This window comes from Hypanus sabinus, chromosome 12 (genome assembly GCF_030144855.1).
Source record: "Hypanus sabinus isolate sHypSab1 chromosome 12, sHypSab1.hap1, whole genome shotgun sequence".
NCBI classification, from domain to species: Eukaryota; Metazoa; Chordata; class Chondrichthyes; order Myliobatiformes; family Dasyatidae; genus Hypanus; species Hypanus sabinus.
The window spans coordinates 47922442-47937416 of NC_082717.1; the positions used below are offsets into that span (position 1 = coordinate 47922442).

Here is a 14975-nt window from a genome sequence, read left to right on the forward strand (position 1 = left end):
AAAGCTACTGCATCACTACTCTCGTGGCCCATGTTAAATATCGAGCTCCATCACGGTCTGTGTGGAATCTGCACATTCGCACTGAGACCTTTGGATGCTCTCAGTTCCTTCCATGTCCTAAAGACAAGAGGCTGTAAATAAACTCTGTGAATATTCCCTAGTGTGGAGGTGGGTTCTACAATCTCAGGGTAGTTGGTAGAAAGGAGAATAAAACGAGATTATTTTTGAAAGTCTTGCTACAATGTAATAGAACTTAAGTGAAATAATTTCTGGTACATTGTAAAATTTGGTCATCTTACTTAAGGAAGGATCTCCATTCTTTTGTGCGTCAAGATAAAAAAGTCATGAGATTGATTCTGTGGATGAGATGCTTGTGCTGTGAGAAAAGCTTACGTAGATATATATTCTCTGGAGTGTCAAAGTTGTCATAAAGCATACAGCACAGAAGTATGGCTACCATGTATGTCCCAACCATCAAGTACCTGTCTATACTGATCCCAATTATCGGCACTTGATTCACAGCCTACTAAACCTTAGTAATGAAAATGCTGTGGTCTGAGGCACCATGGTGAAAAAATCCTAACTATCTACCCCTCCCCCCATCCTTGCCTTTCTAATCTAACATATCTTTATCAGGTCTTTCCCCCTCCCCTCCATTCCAAGGGAAGCAAACCCAGTCTATCTATTCTCTCCTCATAACTGAAACATTCCATACTGGGTGAATCTACTTTGCACACTCTCCAATGCCATCATTGCTCTTCCTTTTGGCAGTGATAAGAAATACTCTGTTTTCCAACTGTGACCTAATCAATGTTTATGAAGTTGTACCAAAACCTCCTTAGATTTCCATTCAATTCTTCAGCTATTAAAGGACTCTACTCAGAGATCTACTATTCACGGCATATGTCTTAGATTTACTTGATCCCCAAAATGCATCATGAATATCAGGTTACATTTCATCTGCCCAACTTACCAAGTAATCATTATCATTCTGATACCCAACTCTACCTTCCTCACTACCTGACTAAAGCATATAAAATTCTTTATGGATTTTGGTTCAGAATTAAGGACTGATAAAAAGGGTATGTTTCTTCAGAATAGAAATAAGCAGAGGTTGAATTTATACTTTTCTGAGGTCTCTCGTTGTTCAGTCACTGAGATTTTCAATACAGCAAGATTATGGTTTTCAAATTCAATATTCCATGAACTTAATCTGCTTTCAATAGCAAAATTGGCTACAGTATATTACCCTTTAATATAGGTTGGTGGCAAAAAGAAAGGGGAGGATGAGTGTGTGTGAGAAAATAAGTTTTGGAGGTTCAGAGGAAGGAGAGGGAATGGATCTAACTGGTTCCATCACCATCTGGGATGGAGAAGCCACTGCACAGGATCAGAAAAGGCTGCAGGAAGTTGTGAACTCAGCCAGTTCCATCATGGACACTCTCCTGCCAGCATTGAGGACACCTTCAAAAGGCATTGCTTCAAAAGGTCGCATCCATCATGAAGGACACCATTACTCAGGAAATGCCCTCTTCTCATTGCTAACATCACAGAGGAGGTACAGGGGCCTGAAGACACACACTGGACATTTCAGTAACAGCTCTTTCCTCTTCGCCATCAGATACCTGAATGGATATGGAACCCATGAACACTACCTCATGAACAAGAGAAAATGTGCAGATGCATTTGTTACGTACCCCGTAACTGGGTGTCTTACCAGCAAAGATAGAAGTATCCGTTGGAGTCTGGTACTATTTTCAAAACAGTGTTTATTAGTAAAATATACAAATCAATATCAACATTGCAAATATACTGATAATACACGTTAGCAATACTAAACCTAAAAATGTGGGTACAATAATAATCGATAATAAACAAGCTCTATCGTTGTCTAGGGGATAAGGAATTATCATATGTGAATATAAAGTTCAGTTCGTTCATGTAGGCTGTGGTAGTTGTTGATTCTTTTGTTGTAACCGTTGGAGGGAGAGAGAGAGAGGGCGAGCAAACAGTGACAGCTACAGTCATTCAAACCTTCCTTTACTTTCTTGATCTGTCGATGTGTTGTTGTGGCCATTCAGGTATGACCCCTCTGTCCTTTAGCTAGACCGTTCTTCTATGGTGGACTCGACACCCAGGCAAGGGTGGACACACACACAAGCCCCCACCGGCCTTGCTATAAACACTGTGAGTTAAAATTGACCGATCCTTTGTTCGGTCTCCGATGCCCCACACTTTTCTCGTGGGTTCCAACACTTAAACAGTGCTCACTGGTGTGTCTCTTGGTGTGTCTGAGGGGTGTCTCCCCAGACCTCACTTTTATCCCTACTCACGGGGTCTCAGGTGTCAATCAGTTTTGAATGGCTGAGCCCATCAAACCAGCCCACTCCAGCTGTCCACTGAGGAATTTTAATGAACAGAATAGTACCAAGTAAACAGCCCTCTCCAGAACCGTAAGTCTTACAGGAGTCATAATATGGTCTCTCCCCCCTGGTGTTATCTCGCCCTTGTCTGAAGCAAATGTTCCAGTCCCAGTATGTTTTGTTCCATCTCTTTCTCTCTCATTAACAGCCTGGCAACAGTAACGGTTTGTAATTCTCCCAGAGGAGGGGGACATGGGCAACCTTGCACCCTTCTGCCCATCAGAGTTGTTCATCCTTCGTAACACCCCCATCCTTCTAGGAATTTTCACCATAGGGGTAAGTTAACCAGTACAGCATTTTATAGGATTACAGAGTTTAGCAAAAAAACAGAAGCGTTTTTAACTATACAGCAATACAGTTATACCTTCAACTTAGCATCTAGATAACCAGTCAGCGATTACATTGTCACTTCCTTTAATATGTTGTATCTGAATATCAAACTCTTGAGGCATCAGACTCCAATTTAATAACCACCTATTTCTTCCCTTTTCATCAGCAAAAAAACTAAAGGATGGTGATCTTAGCTTAAATGTATATTACAAAATGTGAACTAATACAGGTGTGATTATACTGTGGTACATTACAGAAGTTTGTGCAAATACTAATCTCTATTTTACTTTTAAACTTAACATTCAATCTTCCATAGTGTTGTCTTTATTATTTACATGCTTTGTTGAATTCCCTCAAAACCAGATCCTGTTATTTAAAGTGGCATTTTGTCAACCTTTGCCCCTTTTCCATTTAACTCTCACATGGTTAGCTGACTCACCAGTGTGGAATAGGCTTTCACATACTCCTTTCATAGGGGTTATCACCAATGTTTTTCAAACTTAGGCCATTTTCTGAACTTCCACACAATTCTTTATTTCTGAGCAAGTCATTACTTTTATCTTCAGGACCCTTCATTCTATTAGTTTTCAGTTTAACATCTGCAAGTGATCCCTCTTTGTCAAAACAACATTTTTGTTTCTGTCCCTCCAAAGCACATCCCTGAATAACACCAGCAAGTTGTTTACCTTTAAATTCCAAAACAAACTGTAATTGATTCACAGGCACCTTGTTAACAAGCCATTGTTCCTTTAGCATGGTTACTGCTTCTAAAACCAATTCAGACTTTAAATTTTCTTTATTCAATAGTCTAGGAACAACACCTTTCCCTTCTCCTTCAATAATATTCATATCACCACCTTTCATCTCTCACTAACTTTTAACACACCTTCTAACACAAACAACTGAGAATTCTCACTCTCCACTGGTACCCTTTCTTCACTGAACCAAGTCCATCTGACCCAAAAGGACTGTATTCCTTTTTCAACTAAATCAGATACCTCAGACTTTTCCTGAGCTTCAATACTAGGTTCAGTACCTTGTGACTTCACATCCTTTACATCCTGAACACAGGCAAACGGGACATTGACCTCTTTCAGGCTTTCCATACCAGTCTGTTTTTCAAATTCTAAGTTCCCCTGATCCTCCCAGTTACTCTCTGAGCAACACCCATCCGGAGTAAGCTTAACCCTGCGGGTTAAAACAACTTCATCTGCTAACCCAGCAGACTCCTTCAAGGTAATGGCATCCTTTTCATCTAGGACTGCCCCTATATCATTATCGGGAACACATTTAAAATTTTCAACTTCAAACTGCTCTGTCAAGCCAGACAGATCATCCGTGTCCAACCCTGGACCTTCTAACTGCCTTATCTGTTTCTCATCTTTACTCTGTGCTGCTATAAATTCTCTCTTCACTAAGGGTAGGTCTACCTCCTCTCCTTTACTCTCTTTCACCTCCCTATTCTCCGCTTCACCATCCCCTAACCCCTCTTGGTACAGGGTCGGTAAAAATGTCTCAGCCAAATCAACACTGGACTCATTTAAACTGTCCTCTTTCTCAGCTGCCTTTCTCGACATGCCGTGAGTGATTGCGCATGCGGGATAGATCTTAGAATTCAGGGGCGGGTCCTCAGCACCCACAGGCTTGCTAGTTAATTTCACTGCTGAACACACATCACCACCTGCTAAATCATTACCAAGAAGGACGTCCACGCTGTCTCTCGGTAATTCTGACTGCACCCCTACTTCGACTGGTCCAGATACCAGGTCACATTTTAAAATGATCCCATGCAAAGGCACAGCTTCTGTCCCTTTTCCTATACCTCTTAAAACTACCTCTCCAGTTTCAGGACCAAAATCTAGCACCTTACTTAGGATCAATGACTGATCAGCCCCAGTATCTCTCCAGATTCTCACTGGAACTGGGGTCTCTCCCTCTTTAACAGACACCGTCCCTTCTGAAATAAATTTCTCACGCCCCTCTCGTACTCTATCTACCCTTGCCTTCCTCGTCGATTTGCTGATCGAGTCAATACACCCTGTAGGGACTGCCGTATTCCCTTTTCCTGTCTCCTTCTTCGGAGCACAGCACTTAGATGCGATATGACCAACCTTTCCACAATTATAACAGGTCAAGCCAGGAACCTTCCTCCCAGCCTGCTTGTCCTCCTCCTTACCTTTACCACTAGCTCCCGGCTTATTCTCTACCTTAGCCGGTGGACTTTCTTTACCGTCCCTACTGCCTTTCTGATAACTCTTATTCGAGTAAAACCTTGACTTGTGGGTTAGGGCATATTCATCTGCGAACCTAGCAAATTCCGATATAGACTGATTCGGCTTCTCGTTCAGATACATCCTGATATTATCCGAAACACAACCTTTAAATTCCTCAATCAGAATTAACTCTCTGAAACGATGGAAATCCTACTCCATCTTTTCTGCAGCACACCAACGATCCAAGAGCACACCCTTTTCATAGGCAAACTCTGCATACGTCTGATTCCACAGTTTCTTTAAATATCTGAACTTTTGTCTATATGCCTCAGGTACCAACTCATAGGCCCGAAGGATAGCCTGTTTTACTTCCTCATAATCCGCAGACTCGTCCATGGACAATGCTGCATATGCCCGTCGAGCCTTACTTTTTAATGCACTTTGTAACAACACCACCCACTGATCTCTGGGCCACTTCTGATTCACTGCCACCTTTTCAAAATGCAAGAAGTAACTATCAACATCTATCTCCTTGAACGGAGGTACTAACCTAAACTCTCTACTAACATTAAACCTCTCCCCTCTTGAACCTTCCTCATGGTCTTTTCCCTGTTGCTTTACCCTCTCTATTTCCAACTCATGTTGCCTCTCTTTCTCCCTTTCCTTCATCTGCCTTTCAGCTTTCTTTTCTTCCTCCTCTGCTTCCAGCTGTTTTAACCTAAGTTCATGCTCCCTCTGTTTCTCTAACTCAGCTTTTTCCTTCTCCCATGCAGCTCTTTCCTGCTCCCTTTTCGCCTCTAACTCCTTTAGCTGGAGCTCATACTCCCTTTTCTTCTGTTCCGTGTCCAACCTTAATTTTTCCAACTCTAACTGAACCACCCCCAACAACTGGTTTCTTTTCAGGGAACAGATCCAATGCATCAGGTGTGAACACATCCTTGGATATATAATACTGGGCTATGGCCCTCTGTATCTCCCACTTTTTCATTGACGACTTCACCTCTGTGAAATTTAAACCTTTCACAATATTCACCAAGTCTGTCTTTTTGGCACTCTCTAGCGATTTCAAAGTCGGGTTTTGTATAAGTTTGTCTGCATCCATCTTTGCTGGTTTCCCATCTGGCTACCCATGCAACCAGAACAAATAATGGACTTATAGCCTGATTCACTGGCCCCCCAATTTGGTATCAAATCTCGAGACGAGGCCCCAATTGGTTACATACCCCGTAATTGGGTGTCTTACCAGCAAAGATAGAAGTATCCGTTGGAGTCTGGTACTATTTTCAAAACAGTGTTTATTAGTAAAATATACAAATCAATATCAACAATGCAAATATACTGATAATACACATTAGCAATACTAAACCTAAAAGTGTGGGTACAATAATAATCAATAATAAACAAGCTCTATCGTTGTCTAGGGGATAAGGAATTATCAAATGTGAATATAAAGTTCAGTTCAGTTCATGTAGGCTGAGGTAGTTGTTGATTCTTTTGTTGTAATCGTTGGAGGGAGAGAGAGAGAGAGAGAGGGCGAGCAAACAGTGACAGCTACAGTCATTCAAACCTTCCTTTACTTTCTTGATCTGTCGATGTGTTGTTGTGGCCATTCAGGTATGACCCCTCTGTCCTTTAGCTAGACCATTCTTCTATGGTGGACTCGACACCCAGGCAAGGGTGGACACACACACACAAGCCCCCACCGGCCTTGCTATAAACACTGTGAGTTAAAATTGACCGATCCTTCGTTCGGTCTCCGATGCCCCACACTTTTCTCGTGGGTTCCAACACTTAAACAGTGCTCACTAGTGTGTCTCCTGGTGTGTCTGAGGGGTGTCTCCCCAGACCTCACTTTTATCCCTACTCACAGGGTCTCAGGTGTCAATCAGTTTTGAATGGCTGAGCCCATCAAACCAGCCCACTCCAGCTGTCCACTGAGGAATTTTAATGAACAGAATAGTACCAAGTAAACAGCCCTCTCCAGAGCCGTAAGTCTTACTGGAGTCATAATATGGTCTCTCCCCCCGGTGTTATCTCGCCCTTGTCTGAAGCAAATGTTCCAGTCCCAGTATGTTTTGTTCCATCTCTTTCTCTCTCATTAACAGCCTGGCAACAGTAACGGTTTGTAATTCTCCCAGAGGAGGGGGACATGGGCAACCTTGCACCCTTCTGCCCATCAGAGCTGTTTATCCTTCGTAACACTGGAAATCAAAGTAATATGCACAAAATGCAGGATTTTGGTAGGAGAGGACAGAAGGCCATGAAGTGTAAGGAGGAGGAGAACCAAAGGGAGGTGATGGGCAGGTAAGGAGATAAGGTGAGCGAGGGAAATGGATATGGGGAATGGTAAAGGGAGGGGGGGGGGCAACTGCCGGAAGTTTGAGAAATCAATGTTCATGTAACCAGGTTAGAGGCTACCCAAATGGAATATAAGGTGTTGCTCCTCCAACCTGAGTGCAGCCTTATTGTGGCAGTAGAGGAGGCCATGGTCTGTGGGAATGGGAATGGGAAGTAGAATTGAAATGGTGGCCACCGGGAGATCCACTGGGAGCGTAGGTGCTCAGCAAAGTGGTCTCCCAATCTGCTTTAGGTCTCAGCAATATATACAGGAGGCTACACTGTGAGCACTGGATGCAGTAGATGACCCCAACAGACTCACAGGTGAAGGGTCACCTCACCTGTTTGGGGCCCTGAATGATAGTGAGGGAGGAGGTGAGAAAAGGGGATGGCATTTTTTACAAGTGACAGGGTGTGAAGAGGTATAGTCCAGGTAGATGTGAGAATCAGTGGGTTTATAAAAGATATCAGTAGATAACTGTCTCCAGAGATGGAAACAGAGAGAGCTGGAAAGGGGAGGGAGGTGTGGGAATGGACCAGGTAAATTTGAGGCAGGGTGGAAGTTGCAGGCAAAGTTGATGAAGCTGATGATCTTGGGTGCAGGCAACAGCAGTATGAGAAGTTGGGGAGCGATACCAGTGTTGGCTTGGACCACCGACTGTTCCACATGGCAGACAAACAGGCAGGCATTGCTGGGACCCATGCAAGTGCCCATGGCTACACTTTTTGTTTGAAGGAAGTGGGAGGAACCAAAGGAGAAACTATTGCGAGTGAGGACCAGTTCCACCATATGGAGGAGAATGGTGGTGGAGAGGAACAGGTTGGGTCTGGTGTCCAGAAAGAAGCAGAGACCCTTCTTTCAATTCCTCCATTTCTGCTCCTTCTCCTCTGAGGATGAGGCTTTTCATTCCAGAATTAATAAGCTCTTCCTTTTTCAAAGAAAGGGACTTTCCTTCCTCCACCATTAATGCTGCCCTCACCCACATCTCTTTCAATGTGTGCATGTCTGCCCTCACCCCATTCACCTACCATCTCTCTGGGGGTAGAGTTCCTCTTGTCCTTACCTACCACCCTACCAGCCTCTGTGTCCAGCACATAATTTTCCATAATTCCTCCAACGGGATCCTACCACCAAATACTTCTTTATCACCTTCCCCCCAACTTTCTGCTTTCCACTGGTATCACTCCCCAAATGACCCCCTTGTCAATTTGTCCCTCCCTAATGATGTCCCTCCTGGCACTTATCCTTGCAAGCAGAACAAGTGCCACAACTGCTCTTAAACCTCCTCACTTACCACAATTCAGGGCTCCAACAGTACTTCCATGTGAGGTGACATTTCACCTATGAGACTGTTGGAGATATCTACTGTATCCAGTCCTCCCAGCATGGCCTCCTGTATACCAGTGAGACCTGACGCAGATTGGAAGACCACTTTGCCGAACACCTATGCTGCGTCTGCCAAAAAAAGTGGATCTCCCGGTGCCATGTGTTTCAATTCAACTTCCCATTCCCATTCCAACATGTCAGTCTATGTCCTCCACTTCTGTTGCTATGAGGCCATACTTCGGTTGGAGGAGCAACACCTCATGTTATTCCTTCTGAGTAGCTTCCAACATGATGGCATGAACATCGATTTCTCGACCCTCCAGCAACTGCCCCTCCCCTTTACCATTCCCCATTCCCAATTCCCTCTCTCACCTTATCTCCTTCCCTGCTTGTCACCTCCCTCTGCTGCTTCTCCTCCTTATGTTTCTTCCATGGTCTTCTGTCCTCTTCCATCACATTCCCCCTTCTCTAGCCTATTATATCTTTCACAAATTGACCCCAGCTCTTTACTCACCCATTCCTCCCCCACCCCAGTTTCACCTGTCAACGTACTACCTTGTACTTGTTCCTCCCCTCCCCACCTTCTTACTCTGACTTCCCATCTTTTTTCTTCAGTTCGAATGAAAGGTCTTGACCAAAATGTCAACTGCTTACTCTTTTCCAAAGATGCTGCCTCGCCTGCTGACTTCCTCTACCATTTTGTGCGGAACACTACCTCCATATTTTTTGCACTCATTTTGATCTATTTTTTATATATACGATATATATACGATGCCTATCAAAAGTAATCACCTCTCTTGGAAGTTCTCATGTTTTATTGTTTTACAATCACAATGGATTTAATTTGGCTTTTTTGATACCGATCAACAGAAAAAGACTCTTTACAAATTATTCTAAATTAGTTACAAATATAAAACACAAAATAACTGATTGCGTAAGTATTCACCTCCTTCAAGTCAGTATTTAGTTGGTGCACCTTTGGCAGCATTTCCAGCCTAGAGTCTGTGTGGATAGGTCTCTATCAGCTTTGTACACCTGGACGCTGCAAACTTTTCCCCTTCTTCTTTACAAAACTGCTCAAGCTCTGTCAGATTGCATGGGGATCATGCCATTTCAAGTCTAGCCACAAATTCTCAATTGCATTGAGGTCTGGTCTTTGACTTGGCCACTTTGATGATGTGTGGTGTTTGGCTTATGCCAAACATAGCATTAAGTCTGATGGCCAAAAAGCTCTATTCTGGTTTCATCAGTACATAGAACCTTCTTCCAGCTGACTTCAGAGTCTGCCTTCTGGCAAACTTTAACCGAGATTTCTGGTGAGTCTTTTTCAACAGTGGCTTTCTCTGCCATTCTCCCATAAAGCTGTGACTGCTGAAACACCCTGGCAACAGTTGTATGTGCAGTCTCTTCCATCTCAGCCACTGAAGCTTGTAACTCCTCCAGAGTTGTCATAGGTCTCTTGCTGGCCTCCCTCACTAGTCCCCTTCTTGCACGGTGACTCAGTTTTTGAGGACAGTCTGCTCTAGACAAATTTACAGCTGTGCCAAATTATTTCCATTTCTTGATGACTGACTTAATCAGAATCAGAATTTGAATCAGGTTTATTATCACCAGAATGTGACGTGAAATTTGTTAACTTAGCAGCAGCAGTTCAGTGCAATACGTAATATAAAAGAGAAATAATAATAAATAAAATAAAATAATAATTTATGTAAGTAAATAATTACAGTATATGTATATTGAATAGATTTAAAAATGTGCAAAAACAGAAATACTGTATATTAAAAAAGTGAGGTAGTGTCCAAGGGTTCAATGTCCATTTAGGAATCGAATGGCAGAGGGGAAGAAGCTGTTCCTGAATCACTGAGTGTGTGCTTTCAGGCTTCTGTACCTCCTACCTAACGGTAACAGTAAGAAAAGGGCTGCCCTGGGTGCTGGAGGTCCTTAATAATGGATGCTGCCTTTTGGAGACACTGCTCCCTTAAGATATCCTGGGTACTTTGTAGTCTAGTACCCAAGATGGAGCTGACTAAATTTACAACCTTCTGCAGCTTCTTTCGGTCCTGTTCAGTAGCTCCCCCACCACCACCACATGGTAGATAGTGATGCAGTCTGTGATACCTGTTATTCTGGCATTTCCCCCTTTCTTCTCATTCCTGTAGAAGAGTCTTGACCCCAAATGGCGACCATTTATTCACTTTGGATTTCCAGCATCTGCAAATCTCTATAGTAAGAGATTATTTATTTACTTTTACTTATTATTTACTTTTATTTCAGTTAGTCCTGACGAAGGGTCTGGGCCCGAAACGTCGACAGCGCTTCTTCCTATAGATACTGCCTGGCCTGCTGTGTTCCACCAGCATTTTGTGTGTGTTGTTCGAATTTCCAGCATCTGCAAATTTCCTCATTTCTGCAGACTTTCTCGTGTTTCAAATTTTAATGACATATGCCAGAGATATTAAAACCGATTCTGGTTAATGGGTTCATCCTCCAAAGTGTCATTATTTATGGAGGCCCACAATTAGGCATTGTATTATAAAGTACGAATTTGGACATTGAATCACCCAGTCTCTAACAACAAACTAAATATGCGATTTCAAAAGTAACCAAAGCGAGTGAGAAAATACTCAGCAGATCAGTTTTAAATTTCGCGCACTGTTCCCGCGCTGAGGGCTGTTGCTTAGCGACAGACTTCTTGTTATTCTACCAGCCAATCAAACACCGGGAAGACGAAGTGTGTCTACCAATCGGAGAGGAGCTGCGATCGAGCGCTCGGTTTCAAAGGTTGGTGCGTGAGTTCGGGACTCGGCGGCCGGCCGGCGTGTTTCTTTGCGGCTACCCGGAGTCGTGATTTTAATTGTCAGGGTTGTTCATCACCGGAGAAAGATGCCGTCTCGCCTGGAAGACTACGATCTGATAGAGACTATTGGCTCCGGCTCCTACGGCAGATGCCAGAAGATCAGGAGGAAGTCGGACGGTAAGGTGAGTATCTGCTCCCAAAAGGGATTCCTCGCTCAAAGTCCACCGATGTTTATCAGGTTCGGAGAGGAAGCGAGGGTTGATGTGATCATGAGTAACCAGAAAGGGCTCCGTTGGGGAATAGCGGAAGGTCACCGCTGCTGCCGCCTGTGGGCGCATATAACTGAGATCATTTCTGATTGTACTTTCCGAAGTCAGACGCAAGAGCAAACCACGCAGTCTCCAGCATTTCTCCAGCTGAGAACTGGAGGGTTAAAATGAGCAACAAAATAGTTAGAAGATTAATAGCAGGAAGAGGGATATTGAGTAGGCAGAGCGATAGCGTAAATGCTGCCGGCAGCAGTTTGCTTTTTGCTCCAGATTCCTCTATCTGCAGTTTCTTGTGGCAGAACTTTGCTCGGATTTGAAACAGATCAGTAGATTTCTGAATTGTAAATGAAAGGATGTGAGGACAGGGCAGGAACGTGCGTGTTGGAGTCCAGTGCTGTGAATGTATCAGGCATTTTATTCAGTTCAAGCAAATGAGATCAGATTGAAGAGTACAGTATCTCGAAAATCTAATGTACTGATGGTATAAGTCTTAGATATATTAGTATTTTTTAAGCGATTGATGCACCATGAAATTTGACCATGACATTTGGTGATACTGCAAGCCTAGGTAGCCAGATGGGGCCTCCTATAGTCCTTTGCAGAAGTTTGAAACATGCTTTAATTGTGTATTTTAAACGTGCCAGTTCATTATTAGGTCTAGTGATTCTAATGCTTGGATGATTATATTGTGTCACTGATTAGATAGCTGTTTTAGCCACTTAATCACATTTCATGCCTCTGTTGTTCTTTGAACTCCTTAATCTCATCAGTATGTTGTGGCTTGGAGTTTGACGTTTCACAAGAAACCCATTAAAGAGCGTCCTTTGTCTCAGCTCACTGGGGGTTAACTCATTTTGTTTGTAGTACCTTTTGTCTACTGTCCTGAAATGCCCCATGCTAATGACAGATTTGTCTTTGCTATTACTAAACAAATATGTCTATATATGCGCACATCCTGGTATATACAAGTTATTTGAAAACTGACTGTCACATATCCAGTTGTGTAAAATAATCAATTGCTCTTTCAGTAGACGTTTCTTTCCTTACACAACCTCATCTTGTGATTTTAAAACCTGATCACTGCTTGTAGTTATATTCAGAACACACGCAATATAGGTCAGCCAGCATCGATGGATGGGGATAAAACAGTCAATGTTATGCGCCCAGACTCCTTGTGTGCATTGCTCTCAATTTCCAGCAGCTTCAGTATCTCCTGTGTCTTATACTTGGACAGAAATCTGCCCCAGGGAGGTTGAACTGTGTACACTCGTTTAGGAATGTTGTCTTCAGATTCATATCCCAACCCAGATAGAAACATAGAAAACTACTGCACAATACAGGCCCTTCGGCCAACAAAGTTGTGCCAAACATGTCCCTATCTTAGAAATTACTAGACTTAACTATGGCCCTCTATTTTGCTAAGCTCCATGTACCTATCTAAAAGCCTTTTAAAAGACCCTATTGTATCTGCCTCCACCACTGTTGCTGGCAGCCTATTCCATGCACTTGCCACTCTCTGAGTAAAAAAAAAACTTACCCTTGACATCTCCCCTGTACCTACTCCCCAGCACCTTAAACCTGTGTCCTCTTGTGGCAACCATTTCAGCCCTGGGAAAAAGCATCTGACTATCCACACGATCAATGCCTCTCATCATCTTGTATACCTCTGTCAGACCACCTCTCATCCTCCTTTGCTCCAAGGAGAAAGGGCCGAGTTCACTCAACCTATCCAAATAAGATGTGCTCCCCAATCCAGGCAACCTCCTTGTAAATCTTCTCTGCATACTTCCTGTAATGAGCACGGTACTCAAAGTGGGGTCTAACTATAGTTGCAACATTACCTCTCGGCTCCTAAATTCGATTCCATGATGGATGAAGGCCAATACACCATATGCCTTCTTAACCACAGAGTTAACCTGCGCAGCTGCTTTGAGCGTCCTATGGACTCGGACCCCAAGATCCCTCTGATCCTCCACACTGCCAAGAGTCTTACCATTAATACTATATTCTGCCATCATATTTGACCTACCAAAGTGAACCACTTCACACTTAACTGAGTTGAACTCCATCTGTCACTTCTCAGCCCAGTTTTGCATCCAATCAATGTCCCGCTGTAACCTCTGACAGCCCACCACACTTACTCCAACCTTTGTGTTATCAGCAAACTTACTAATCCATCCCTCCACTTCCTCATCCAGCTCATTTACAAAAATCACGAAGTTTAAGGGTCCCAGAACAGATCCCTGAGGCACTCCACTGATGACCAACCTCCATGCAGAATATGACCCGTCTACAACCACTCTTTGCCTTCTGTGGGCAAGGCAGTTCTGGATCCACAAAGCAATGTCCCCTTGGATATCAAACCTCTTTATTTTGTCAATAAGCCTTGTACGGGGTACCTTATCAAATGCCTTGCTGAAATCCATATAGACTACATCCTGCTCTTCCTTCATCAATGTGTTTAGTCACATCCTCAGAAAATTCAATCAGGCTCATAAGGCCCGACCTGCCTTTGACAAAGCCATGCTGACTATTCCTAATCATATTATACCTCTCCAACTGTTCATAAATCCTGATAAAGATATGGTAGAAAAGGATTAGTGTCCCTTATTAAATTCCCCCCCAGCATCCCATCTCCAAAAAACATGTCCTTATCTGAACTACATCTACGTGACATCTGAAGATATTAATGGGTTTTTTTTTGTCCCTTTGGTTATTGAAAACAAAATCCAGATGCTGGATCTGGACTGGATTAAACATTTACTTTGAGTGACAATTCATGTCTTAGTCAACAAATTGAAACAATCAGCACCAAATTTAAATTTTAAAAATAGTAAAGCTTTTATTCGATAATGTAGAGCTATTTTTAAAATTAAGCCTTTCTCAGCATTCACTAATTATAAACAAACACTCTTCTAACTTCCAAGTGAGAAGAGAAATGCCAACCTAATTTACATGATGAACACTTGTGGTCTGTCTATAATGGGTGTTTTCTTTGTTAACTTTTGCAGGTCCTTGTTTGGAAAGAGATGGATTATGGATCAATGTCTGAGGCAGAGAAACAGATGCTTGTATCAGAAGTGAACTTGCTTCGTGAGCTTAAGCATCCAAATATTGTTCGATATTATGACCGTATTATTGACAGAACAAATACAACGTTGTACATCGTAATGGAGTTCTGTGAAGGAGGAGACCTGGCCAGCCTGATTAGCAAGTGTATACGGGAAAGGTAAGGTGTGAATAATTTGTTGCTAATGTACATTGGAAAATGTTATG

General features: G+C 42.9%; 1 protein-coding gene across 14 annotated transcripts in view; it reads left to right on the forward strand.

Moving 5' to 3' along the window:
* nek2 (NIMA-related kinase 2) overlaps window positions 1–14975 on the forward strand; it is a 62700-nt gene that overhangs the window by 36527 nt on the left and 11198 nt on the right. For 6 of the 14 annotated variants that reach the window (XM_059985879.1, XM_059985881.1, XM_059985883.1 and 3 more), the window contains 2 exons: window positions 1622–1748; window positions 14711–14928. In XM_059985879.1, the coding sequence (XP_059841862.1) occupies window positions 1622–1748; window positions 14711–14928 (345 nt within the window). Of the gene's footprint in view, window positions 1–1621; window positions 1749–1801; window positions 2700–10907; window positions 11613–14710; window positions 14929–14975 lie in introns of those variants that run through there. The other 8 variants (XM_059985890.1, XM_059985877.1, XM_059985878.1 and 5 more) reach the window with 4 other exon arrangements.